The sequence below is a fragment of the Nerophis lumbriciformis genome, linkage group LG05 (assembly GCF_033978685.3).
Source record: "Nerophis lumbriciformis linkage group LG05, RoL_Nlum_v2.1, whole genome shotgun sequence".
Taxonomy (NCBI): Eukaryota; Metazoa; Chordata; class Actinopteri; order Syngnathiformes; family Syngnathidae; genus Nerophis; species Nerophis lumbriciformis.
Genome location: NC_084552.2, coordinates 47,550,481 through 47,563,913, shown reverse-complemented (window position 1 = coordinate 47,563,913; position 13,433 = coordinate 47,550,481). Strand labels below are relative to the sequence as shown.

The 13,433-nt window shown below is 40.8% G+C and overlaps 1 protein-coding gene across 1 annotated transcript; it reads left to right on the top strand.

The window, feature by feature from the left end:
• Positions 1–565: 565 nt before the first annotated feature.
• klhdc10 (kelch domain containing 10) lies at positions 566–13,426 on the top strand. The gene is made up of 9 exons (XM_061959454.2): positions 566–795; positions 5,371–5,565; positions 9,601–9,755; positions 10,016–10,164; positions 10,230–10,314; positions 10,378–10,444; positions 10,511–10,558; positions 10,653–10,792; positions 12,501–13,426. The coding sequence occupies exons 1-9, from the start codon at positions 705–707 to the stop codon at positions 12,708–12,710; spliced, it is 1,140 nt and encodes a 379-aa protein (XP_061815438.1). The 5' UTR covers positions 566–704; the 3' UTR covers positions 12,711–13,426.
• The last annotated feature ends 7 nt before the right edge of the window (positions 13,427–13,433 follow it).

The window sequence follows — 13,433 nt, the reverse complement described above, 5'->3', positions numbered from 1 at the left end:
GCACCGACACTCAACAACAACACATCATTTGCAGACTATACTGGTTTGCAAACAATATTTTTAACCCAAATAGGTGACATTAGATGATCTCCCACGCCACGGCACACCAGACTGTATCTCACGGCACGCTAGTGTGCCGCGGCACAGTGGTTGAAAAACACTGCTCTATAGGAAAGGAGGATTACTTTTAGGCACTCTGCAGAAACGCTGTAATTGAAGATTTTCAACATGACAGGAGTGTCTTGCTCTTTTTAGGAATCTTCTGCATAAATGCTATTTTAAAGATTCTCAAACTGACGGAGGCACTCTGCTGTTTTTAGGAATATAGTGCAAATGTGCAGTTTAAAGATGCTCGATATGATGTGGCTAATGTTGTAAACGCTTCTGCAAAACGCCAGTTAATGATCTTCTATTTAACAGCAGGCTCGAAATATTTTAGGACTCTTCTGTAAAAACCCAGTGCCGCCAGTTGAACGGAGCAACTTGTTTTGAAGGCATTTGGCCCCGCCCACCTCCGATGACGCAGCATTCCAACAACAACCCTCCTGATTGGCCGAGGCCCTGGTGTAAAATGAGTGCATGTAGCTTCTTTCAATCTGACCGGGGGCTGTCATGGCGTTGTCGTGTCTGCCGAGCACTTAGGAAGCAGCTTCATGAACTCAATGTGATGTTCTGAGGGAGGCTTGGATCAGAACTGGGGAAACATGACGGACGCCCGCGGTGCTCGCAGTCTGGACCAGTTGAATACATTCGAGCGGCTGTCAGGCAGGCCGCAGCACGGCGACACGCTAGCAGGTCAGTCAGCAACATTAGCTTTTAGCACACATGCTAATCATGGCTGTGTTTCCCTTTCCCCCCCAAATCAGCGCCATCAGTGATTAATAGCGAATTAAGCTCTCTTTTGTCGAGTAAGAAATAAACTAGTAGCTCTTTTTGAGCAATTGTTAAACGCTACTGTTGTGGGACTATCAGAAACAAATTAGTCAGTGAGAGTAGAAAGCAGGGCTCTGTCTGACACGCTGGGTCATGAAGTCATTACTGCAGTTTTGAGGGTGATTTATTTTACCTTGGAGTAAAAAAAACCAATACATTACACGCAGATGGATTTGCAGGACTATATGGACCAGACTATGATGGAAAAAGATAGCCTTTTGCGGTCAACAGAAGTAATGGCACCCTACCTCACTCTCTCTCTATACAAGACAAAAAGGATTCACACTCAGGTGTTATTCATTCAGCAATCATTCAGCCCCCCACACACATACTATCCCAGGTGACCAGTGAGAAACAAATCCCTGCCTCTACATTCCGGCCACTAATTTTTATAACATAATAATTACTAAACAATAGTAGCAGCACGGAAATATTCAATGTAAAATACATTGAATCAAACAAGAACATTAGATTTTCTTTTTTTTTTTTGCAGATATCAATCAATCAATCAATGTTTATTTATATAGCCCTAAATCACAAGTGTCTCAAAGGGCTGCACAAGCCACAACGACATCCTCGGTATAGCCCACATAAGGGCAAGGAAAAACTCACCCCAGTGGGACGTCGATGTGAATGACTATGAGAAACCTTGGAGAGGACCGCATATGTGGGTAACCCCCCCCCTCTAGAGAGACCGAATGCAATGGATGTCGAGTGGGTCTAACATAATATTGTGAGAGTCCAGTCCATAGTGGATCCAGCATAACAGTAAGAGTCCAGTCCACAGTGGGGTCAGCAGGAAACCATCCCGAGCGGAGACGGGGCAGCAGCGCAGAGATGTTCCCAACCGATATACAGGCGAGCGGTCCACCCCGGGTCCCGACCCCGGACAGCCAGCACCCCATCCATGGCCACCGGATCTGTGTGTCTCCCCTTCCGCAAGGGATAGCGGGGAGCAGAGGAGAAAAGATAAGAATAGTTCATTTTCAATGTCCTTGAACGGGCAGGTTCTTCACGTATATGTAAGTGTCACTAGGCGAGAGGTTCTAGAACTTTCAGAGCCTAGACAAGAACTTGGCAAATTAAGGCCCGGGGGCCGCATGCGGCTCGTTAAGTTTTTCAATCTAGCCCGTCGGACATTTCCGAATAATTTTTTTAGATCTTTAAGATGGAAAGTGTAGCTGCTAGTGATGGGTTGATGAGGCGTCATGAAGCGTTTCGACACATTGCAAAACTGTATTGATACTGTGTCACTAAATACTGACATCTGCTGGACATTAAAAATCCCTACAGGCAACCTATGGACCGACTCATCTGACACTGATTTTATGACCTAGTGCAGTGGTTCTCAAATGGGGGTACGTGTACCCCTGGGGGTACTTGAATGCATGCCAAGGGGTATGTGAGATTTTTTTTTGAATATTCTAAAAATAGCAACGATTCAAAAATCCTTTATAAATATATTTATTGAATAATACTTCAACAAAATATGAATGTAAGTTCATAAACTGAACATCAAATCAAGTATGCTATTCCATTCATTACAATGCAACAATGCAATATTCAGTGTTGACAGCTAGATTTGTTTGTGGACATGTTCCATAAATATTGATGTTAAAGATTTCTTTTTTTGTGAAGAAATGTTTAGAATTAAGTTCCTGAATCCAGATGGATCTCTATTACAATCTCCAAAGAGGACACTTTAAGTTGATGATTACTTCGATGTGTAGAAATCTTTATTTATAATTGAATCACTTGTTTTTTTTCAACAAGTTTTTAGTTATTTTTATATCTTTTTTTTCCCAAATAGTTCAAGAAAGACCACTACAAATTAGCAATATTTTACACTGTTATACAATTTAATAAATCAGAAACTGATGACATAGTGCAGTATTTTACTTCTTTATCTCTTTTTTTCAACCAAAAATGCTTTGCTCTGATTAGGGGGTACTTGAATTAAAAAAATGTTCAAAGGGGGTACTTCACTGAAAAAAGGTTGAGAACCACTGACCTAGTATATACAATAATATAAACCAAGTCATTGTATTTCATTTAGGATTATTTCATATCTTCATTTAAATAAAAATATATTTTTATCTTTTTTAGATACAGTCAATAAATAATGTGAACATGTATCATAACATGGAAATCTAAGAGAACGTGTTGTGAATGAGGATGCTTGTGGACTAGGAATTTCAAAAAAAAATTTTTTTACACGTTTTTATTTAAAAAAAAAACTGTTTTTCCAGCGTATTAAATTTTAGACGATTTCTCTTCTTAGTTATTATTTCTCCGGCTGTAGAAAAGATCCGCTCACAGGACACAGAGGAGGCGTCAGTGCGACACAGTTCGCGTATCGGTCACGTGACCGAAACAGCTCATGATCGGTCACGTGACTTTCTAAAAGCGGTACGCGCACCGACACAGGGTTTTGCTCTATGAGCTCGACGCATGCGCCGATGCATCGGTGTTGCCAAACCCATCACTAGTAGCTGCCATTATGATGTGCAGTGATGTTTTCTAATGACCGTAAGTCTTCAACTATACTAAGTATTTTACTGGTTGGAATATGCGCTTTTGCATGATATACTAGTTACTATGGTCATCTAATTAGTTACTATGATAATCTAAGTCACAGCAGCTCAGACGAGGCACCAAGCAGTGTGGAGATTTTCACAACAAAGTTTTAAAGCTTAGTGATATCCCAGATATATCAGATTGTAGGTGGGTTTTTTGTAATATTTATGTTTGTTTCGCTGTGTTTGCTGCATTTTTGTTGAGTTTCGCTTGATTGTAAAATATGTTGGTGTTGTCAATATTCAGTGTTCTATTGTTCATAGTTAATATTGTAAATCCGACATTATTTATTTTCATGTACATTCTCAGTGCCTCATTCAGTAAAAAAAAGTAAAATCCCATTCCGTTTTTTAAGGTGGTCTGTCATAACGTTTTTAGCATTCAATCAGACATTATTGTGAGGTTTTGTATTAGTGTTCCTAAAAATCAGATATACCGGCCCCCAGACACATTTTTTTCTCTAAATGTGGCCCCAGAGTCAAAATAATTGCCCAGGCCTGGCCTAGACAGAGTGTGGTCTGTATCACAAAGTCATATTCAAAGTCAAGTCATGTGAACAAGATGTCCTCGGCTTCCTGAAGCAGACACATCTTAGTGACAGGCTAGTCCAGAAAGCTTGCACTGAAATGTGTTGACACTCTGGAGAGGATACCTGACTTACAATCTTTTTGAGTTTTAGTTAGCTCTAAAAAAGACAACAACATCAGGCTGCCTGCTGTGTCTAAATTCCAATGCAAACCTGGATTAGTAAATTACAGGTTGGTTCCTTACTTGGAGCTACATGAGGCAACCAGAATAGGACAAGAGCGCTTTGCTGTTTTATGAATCACCTGCAAAAACCTTTCATTAACAGGCTGCTCTACTGTTTTGGGGGATCTACGGCAAAAGTGCATAGAATGAATACCTCAGACCAGTGTTTTTTAACCACTGTGCCGTGAGATACAGTCTGGTGTGCCGTGGGAGATTATCTAATTTCACCTATTTGGGTTAAAAACATTTTTTGCAAACCAGTAATTATAGTATGCAAATTATGTGTTGTTGTTGAGTGGTCGGTGCTGTCTAGAGCTCGGCAGAGTAACCGTGTAATACTCTTCCATATCAGTAGGTAGAAGCTGGTAGCTAATTGCTTTGTAGATGTCAGAAACAGCGGGAGGCAGCGTGCAGGTCAAAAGTTGTCTAATGCTTAAACCAAAAATAATAAGGTGAGTGCACCTAAGAAAAAGCATTGAAGCTTAGGGAAGGCTATGCAGAACGAAACTAAAACTGAACTGGCTACAAAGTAAACAAAAACAGGATGCTGGACGACAGCAAAGACTCACTGTGGAGCAAAGACGGCGTCCACAATGTACATCCGAACATGACATGACAATCAACAATGTCCCCACAAAGAAGGATAAAAACAACTGAAATATCCTTGATTGCTAAAACAAAGTAGATGCAGGAAATATCGCTCAAAAGGAAGACATGAAACTGCTACAGGAAAATACCAAAAAAAGAGAAAAGGTCACCAAAATAGGAGCGCAAGACAAGAACTAAAACACTACACACGGGAAAACAGCAAAAAACTCTAAATAAGTCACGGCGTGATGTGACGGTACACCTACTTTAAGACAAGAACTGTATTAATGCATGGTTGGTTATGGTTTAAAGTCATAGCCAACAATTGCGACAATTACTTTTTACTGTCAACTAAGTTTAGTTTTTTAATGATTTCTGCTGGTGGTGTGCCTCCGGATTTTTTCTACGCAAAAAATGTGCCTTGGCTCAAAAAAGGTTGAAAAAGACTACCTCAGACAATGTCAATCCAAACTATTATGCTATTTTTTTCATACAGGCTGAAATTTTTTTTTTGGTCTCCAGGTCGTCGTACACCCCCGGCCCGCAGTGGCCATCGCTGCGTTGCCGACAGCACCAACCTTTACGTGTTTGGAGGCTACAACCCTGACTATGCCGATCCGCTGTTCAGGGAGCTTTGGAGGTACCACTTTGCCACGGGTCGCTGGCAGCAGATTCAAACACAGGGCTTCATGCCCACGGAGCTTGCTTCCATGTCAGGTATGCTTCATAATAGGAAAGATGAAGGACATTTCCTTTCGAAAATGTAATGTGCACAAGCTCGGGGGTCACATATCCCCACTGATTGAGTTAAGCCCAGCAGTGCTAGTCAATGAGCTGAAAGTCACAGGCTGTCAGCCCATTGTCTGGCACAGCTTTTTAAGATATTGGGAAATGAGGTTTGCACACGGTATTCGCACTAGCAAACCAGCTATCCTCCGTTACACTGACTTTGTGATTATAGAATGGTGAAAAGAACAAAGCATCTGTAACCGCTTCACATTAGTCCTGCTCAGTTAGATCTAGGGTCCCCTGATTGAGGCAAGTGCGCTAGGCAATGAGCTTAATGCCCAAGATGACAGCTCATTGTCCGACGCAGACGTTTAAGGTGCTAGGGAGTGAGGTCTACACATGAACCACCGCACTTTTTGACACTCTAAACTGGCCCTATGGGCGGTACCTAGAGCACTCAAGGATACCATTACTTTAGAGTAATATAAAAAATGTAAGAAATAGTTGCACACATAATTACCATGTCAATAACAATTAGTTTGTAATTACTAAAATAATAAATGTATCTGTAGCATGTGGCCAAAGATCCTTTTATATGACAGGAGTGTTTTGCTATTTTTCGAGTCTGCGCCAGACATGGGGCTGGTGTTTCCCGTGGCCCTGTGCTGGGTGGTCCTGCTGGGGCCTTCTTAGATGGAGCGGACCGGCACGGGCTCTGCCGTGCTCTTAGGGGAGGTTAGGCGTGTGGGGACCTGGTTGCTACTGGGGCGGGGTATCCCTGGGCCCCATCTTTCTTCTCGTGTGGGGTGTCATTTCCCGAGGCTTGGGGGCTGCTTCTCCTTGCTTTGCCCGGCTGTCTGCATGGTAGCTCCGGTCCCGGGGGGACCTGTCGCTTGCCAGCCTGCCGAGAGCTGGTATTCCTTTTTTCCCGGGGCACTGCACTTGCTGTTTTGGCAGGGAGGGGTTGTGATTTGATTCCCGCACACTGGGAGACAAATATACTTTACATACATATGTACATATATACTGCGGTATATTCATACATACACATAAAAATACACACAGACTCCACAAAACATGGCATACAGCTAAACCGTAACCTATTTTTACCATAACAACGTAAAAGGTTAATATAGTATATACTCTTATTTCTTCACCCCTGTTGTCTGCTTTCTTTTGTAATTCAAGAATTCATTGCATTTATTTATTGTTGCATCTGAAGCGATTGTAACTAATCTGTTCTTTTAATTTTTGGTATCATATTTGTGTATATATATATATATATATATATATATATATATATATATATATATATATATATATATATATATATATATACACACACACAGGTAAAAGCCAGTAAATTAGAATATTTTGAAAAACTTGATTTATTTCAGTAATTGCATTCAAAAGGTGTAACTTGTACATTATATTTATTCATTGCACACAGACTGATGCATTCAAATGTTTATTTCATTTAATTTTGATGATTTGAAGTGGCAACAAATGAAAATCCAAAATTCCGTGTGTCACAAAATTAGAACATTACTTAAGGCTAAGACAAAAAAGGGATTTTTAGAAATGTTGGCCAACTGAAAAGTATGAAAATGAAAAATATGAGCATGTACAATACTCAATACTTGGTTGGAGCTCCTTTTGCCTCAATTACTGCATTAATGCGGCGTGGCATGGAGTCGATGAGTTTCTGGCACTGCTCAGGTGTTATGAGAGCCCAGGTTGCTCTGATAGTGGCCTTCAACTCTTCTGCGTTTTTGGGTCTGGCATTCTGCATCTTCCTTTTCACAATACCCCACAGATTTTCTATGGGGCTAAGGTCAGGGGAGTTGGCGGGCCAATTTAGAACAGAAATACCATGGTCCGTAAACCAGGCACGGGTAGATTTTGCGCTGTGTGCAGGCGCCAAGTCCTGTTGGAACTTGAAATCTCCATCTCCATAGAGCAGGTCAGCAGCAGGAAGCATGAAGTGCTCTAAAACTTGCTGGTAGACGGCTGCGTTGACCCTGGATCTCAGGAAACAGAGTGGACCGACACCAGCAGATGACATGGCACCCCAAACCATCACTGATGGTGGAAACTTTACACTAGACTTCAGGCAACGTGGATCCTGTGCCTCTCCTGTCTTCCTCCAGACTCTGGGACCTCGATTTCCAAAGGAAATGCAAAATTTGCATGGTTGGGTTCTCATAACACCTGAGCAGTGCCAGAAACTCATCGACTCCATGCCACGCCGTATTAACGCAGTAATTGAGGCAAAAGGAGCTCCAACCAAGTATTGAGTATTGTACATGCTCATATTTTTCATTTTCATACTTTTCAGTTGGCCAACATTTCTAAAAATCCCTTTTTTGTATTAGCCTTAAGTAATATTCTAATTTTGTGACACACGGAATTTTGGATTTTCATTTGTTGCCACTTCAAATCATCAAAATTAAATGAAATAAACATTTGAATGCATCAGTCTGTGTGCAATGAATAAATATAATGTACAAGTTACACCTTTTGAATGCAATTACTGAAATAAATCAAGTTTTTCAAAATATTCTAATTTACTGGCTTTTACCTGTATATCCATCCATCCATCCATCCATTTTCTACCGCTTATTTCCTTCGGGGTCGCTGGAGCCTATCTCAGCTACAATCGGGCGGAAGGCGAGGTACACCCTGGACAAGTCGCCACCTCATCACAGATATATATATATATATTAGGGCTGGGCGATATATCGAATATACTCGATATATCGCGGGTTTGTCTCTGTGCGATATAGAAAATTACTATATTGTGACATTAGAGTACCGGTATACGTTCTCACGCAGTTGCGTTTAGCTACGGGCATTACACTTCAGGCGTTTCTCACTCTTACCTGTCTCTCCTTCTCACAGAGACATAAAACAAGCGCACCTTCTCACATACTGCACGCTCTTGCAGAGCAGAGGAAGCGGCATAGGTAACATTAGCTGTGATGTTAGTGGAGTGGTGCGAGTGGTAATACGAGAGAAAGAAGGTGCGATTCTGGTAACAAATGAAGGAAGAATTAATTCCTAAGAAAAACAGCACGTGGTCCATCGTCTGGCGGTGGTTTGGCTTCAAGCGGGAAGATGTTGAACAAACAGTAATATGTCAAGTAAAAGCGTTGATACACAAAGTAGCAGCACTGCTAATGTGTAGCACCATTTGAAAAGTCACCCGCTAGAGAATGAAGAGTGCTTGAAACTCTGCATGTCAACATCTTCGTTCGGTGCCACACCCACAAAAATGCCCAAGCAATTACTTCCACATCAACATCGTATGAAAAAATAGTCAACAACAGAAGGCGATGACGTCCGCAGTAACCTACCACATAGCGAAGGACATACACTATTTGATTTCCTATTATGCAGCTCATTTTTATTTGATAGTTATTGAAATATCTTGTGTGACATTATGCACGAAAGTGCACTTTATTTGTTTTAAACTATTGTAGTGGCGTTCTGTACAAAAAGTGCACTTTAATTTAGTGTTGTTTTGATATGTCATCTTAGTGACATCATGCACAAAAGTGCACTAATAGCTTGTTTTAAAATATCTCTGACAATCTTGCACTTTCTGTTTTGAAATGACATGAATGTTTGTGCCACTGCTTAATAACTGTTTAATAAATACAGTATTGGTAAATTGATGTAGTTGTGATTTCCCTCTCTGCATGAAAGTTTAAAATTAGCATATATTAATGCAGTATGAACAAGAATGTTTTAATGTAGACATATAGAATCATCATACTGGTGTGATTATATGCATCACGTGTTAATTCAAGGCTAAGGCACAATATCGAGATATATATCGTGTTACGTGACATGGCCTAAAAATTAATAAAAGGCCAAAATAGTGTTGACATAACCCTGGAGGCTAACTAACATTATGGTCCGCATTTGGCATCGCCTCTTATCGTAGCGCTGCCTACGCTATAATTTATTTAAACGAAAATCTTCCCCAAAATGGCCACTAAGCTTTGCTTCCTATTGCAGCGGTTTTGCACGGCAACAATCTCCTGGTGTTCGGCGGCACAGGGATCCCATTTGGTGAGAACAGCGGCAACGACGTCCATGTGTGCAACGTGAAGTACAAGCGATGGTCGCTGCTCAACTGTCGAGGGAAGAAGCCCAACAGAATCTATGGCCAGGTACTGGAACTGCTCATCGTGTGTGAATATTCTCATTCATCAGCTCATCGTACAAGACGCCTCGCCTCTCAACTGAGCAGACTTCATCCTCTCAGACTTAGGACAGCTCTAGTCTGAGAGGATGGTGCTGGATCCAACGTATTTATCCTCTAAGGTGGGGACATGTCCCCACAAAAATGGGTTTAGTTTATTTTGGTGCAAAACGTCTCCTTGCTTTCTCTTTTTTTGTACCAGCTAATGTAACGACTTCCCTCACGCAGGCCATGGTCATCATAAATGGTTTCCTTTACGTCTTCGGTGGGACGACAGGGTACATATACAGCACTGATCTGCACAGGCTGGACCTGACAAGCAGGGAGTGGATCCACCTCAAGCCCAACAACCGCCCTGATGACTTCCCAGAGGAACGGTATGCTCTCGAATCTCCTCCGGACTTCGAATCCGGTTCTAAAACAGGCCAACATATCTGCACAGGTATAGACATGAGATAGCACATGATGGACAGAGGATTTACATCTTGGGAGGCGGGACTTCCTTGACGTCTTACCCACTGGACAAGGTAGACGTCCAAATTGTTGTGCAGCTCCCCTTGATGCTAATATAAATATTTTGCATGTGCTAGATTCATGCATACAATCTGGAGACCAATTCCTGGGAGGAGATTGCAACAAAACCTCACGACAAAATAGGTTTGTATCTCACGTATGGACACCTTTCACATCAGACATGTTTTTCACCACCTGTCATTCAAACAGGGTTTCCTGCTCCTAGGAGATGTCATAGTTGTGTGCAAATAAGAAACGGTAAGCCCTTTATAAAAAAAAAAAAAAAAAAAAAAAAAAAAATGTAAATCCTGCTTTATGACATGGTGTTAAATCCCCTCCATTTCTATTCTAGATGTATTTATATGCGGAGGCTACAACGACGAAGTGATACTGGCTGACCTGTGGAAACTCAACCTGCACACGTTCCAATGGAGCAGGCTGCCTGCTGTGATGCCTGAGCCCGCCTACTTTCACTGCGCCGCCGTTACGCCGGTATGTATAACACCTCTGACCCACTCGTGGCCAGATGATCCTGCCTTATGTACGTCTTTTTAATTTTCCTGAGGGAACTCTTGAAGGAATCAATAAAGTACTATCTATGTAGGTGTGTCCAAATCTGATACTGATATCGGTCCGGTATTGGCAAAAAAAAACTGTGTTATATGTGCTTGCATGTAAAATGTGTGATTACATGTCAATCAATCAAAGTTTATTTATATAGCACTCTATCACAAATGCCTCAAAGGGTTGCACAAACCACGACATCATCTCCGGCTTTATTTGTGCAAAGATGGCCAGCCACTTAACATCTAAATGTCCTCCAATAAGCACACAAGGTTGGACTTTTCTTCTATTTTAGTCAAGTTATTTACAAAAGGTTAACATGCTAGGCTTTAGGCTACTACTGTAGTAGCCAGCAGCTACACAACAGCTAAGCACACAAGTTAGGCATACGTAATAATTGAACAATATTGTTGTCTAAAACATCTCGTTTGTCAATACAAACAAATATCAAATATTTACAGTTGCAAATTACATACAAAGTCTCCCAGGCAAAGGCGAATTACAAAGTATCCAGTAACTAACATGTCTATCATTCAGTTTACTGCGCCATGAGCTTAACTTCATGAATTGTGGCCACTAGTCAAAAAAGACAATTACCACTTCACTTAAACGTAAAGACAGCATAAGTCCATTCCAGACAGTTAATAAAAGGTTCTGGTTTTTATACTTAACCATTGTTCTCTATTTGACTCATTTCACTAGATCAAATATTTTCCAACATTCCACACTACAAAATGATACATTTATGATTCTTGTAGATATTGTATCAACACATACTCAAGGCTCTGATATCGGTCTCGTATCGGAGGTGAAAAAGGGATGACATGAGGGATGTGAATCTTACAACTCACAATTTTAGGGTTGATGCTTTAATTCAGAATCGATTCAAACCAATTCTTGACCATAAAACAGGTTCAAAAGTTCCTCTTTAGGCTGACGTATGATGAATGTGCGCAGCAAGCAAGTGCAGAGGTGGCTTTTAAGAAAACAAAAAAGGAAGTCTTGAAAAATTTTAATTGATTCAAAATTGTAATAAGAATCACGATTCGGAAGTAAATCTATTTTTACCCATGCACCCCTATAAACGCCCACTGGGTTTCCCACAGTACTGCAGTGTGGCGAGTTTAATCCTTCTGTACACAAAAGGCTGAGCACGCATAGTGGGGATGTGAGAGTACGGACACGAAAAATGAAAGCGAATCAAAGCCAACATTTCAGTCGGACTGTGCGGAAGTGCTTTAAGTTTAACTTGTAATTGTGACAAATAAACATTTATCAATTAAATCTGTTGTGTTAAACCACTAATGATAACATAAGCTAGCCAGTAGTGTTCTTGTTATATTTTTTTGGTTTCAAAAATGGACGGTAACTTAAAAGTTGCAAACCCCCCTTTAAGCTTACGTTCCTAGTCTTCCATATACTGTACATCTACACTGTGCGCACTTACAGCCAAAAACCGTAAATGATGCAATACTGCATACATACCAGAAGCCTTGTAGACAAATTAATATTAATTAAATGCAATACATTTAAAATATAAAATACAACATAATTATGGCTGTATAAATAATTTGTAATCGAATCGTGAGTTGTCCAAAGATTCCCACCTCTAATAAGTACCTTTCTTTCTCTCTAGACGGGCTGTATGTACATCCATGGCGGCGTGGTCAACATCCATGAGAACAAGAGGACCGGCTCTCTCTTCAAGATCTGGCTGGCAGTGCCCAGCCTGCTGGAACTCTGCTGGGAAAAACTCCACCGCTCTTTCCCACATCTGGCCACCTTGCCCGCCCTGCAGCTGCTTAACCTGGGCCTCACGCAGGAACTCATCGAGCGCTTGAAGTAATACTTTTGAAAAAAAAAAAAAAGGATCCTCCGTGGACGGACGCCCTTAAAGCCAAAAACTATGGGATGCCTTCTTCTTTGCTGGGTTTTCCCCACCACACCAATGCCTTTTTTATTTGCTTCTGATTCGGATCACTTTGCCAAATCAAAAAAAGATTTCCCAGATAAAAGAAAAATAGGACATGAACTATTTTAGAGACTGGAGCATGTGTATTTATTACAGAAAGGACTCATCCAGTTTGTCCACTCGCTTATGTCAGGATTTAGCTTTTTAAATTGGACTAGTGCAGCTTTTTTTTTTTACTTTAACTGACTCACTCACATCAAAACAGCAGAATGTTGCTCCCTCATTGGTGATTATTTTTAAGTATAAAGAGGCAAAAAAAGGCAAACACCTTACTGTGAATTTGGTGCTCTTTACAACTCCTTTTTAATGTTGAGGAAGTTGCACCTGTAGCACACAGAAACTGCAGTGCCTTAAAATAAGTGATTGTCAATGGGGTTGCGGCAAAGTAACAATAGGACACTTCTATTCGCTTATAAATAGGTTTTAAAAATGCTGTACTTCAAATAACGATGACAAGCTCATGATGTTGGTGTTCCACCTTGTCTGCATGTGTTTACTTTTCCTGCTTTTATTTTCATTTCTGCAAAAAATTTAAGATTTTCTTCAGTAAGTGCTGAGAAATTATGTACTGTATATGTGTGACTATTGTGTTGACTC

Excerpts from the sequence above, each read along its gene's own strand:
- klhdc10 (XM_061959454.2), top strand. The coding sequence starts at position 705 with ATGACGGACGCCCGCGGTGCTCGCAGTCTGGACCAGTTGAATACATTC. Across the intron at positions 9,756-10,015 it reads CCAACAGAATCTATGGCCAG|GCCATGGTCATCATAAATGG; the intron begins GTACTGGAACTG and ends TCCCTCACGCAG. Across the intron at positions 10,445-10,510 it reads AAAACCTCACGACAAAATAG|GGTTTCCTGCTCCTAGGAGA; the intron begins GTTTGTATCTCA and ends TCATTCAAACAG.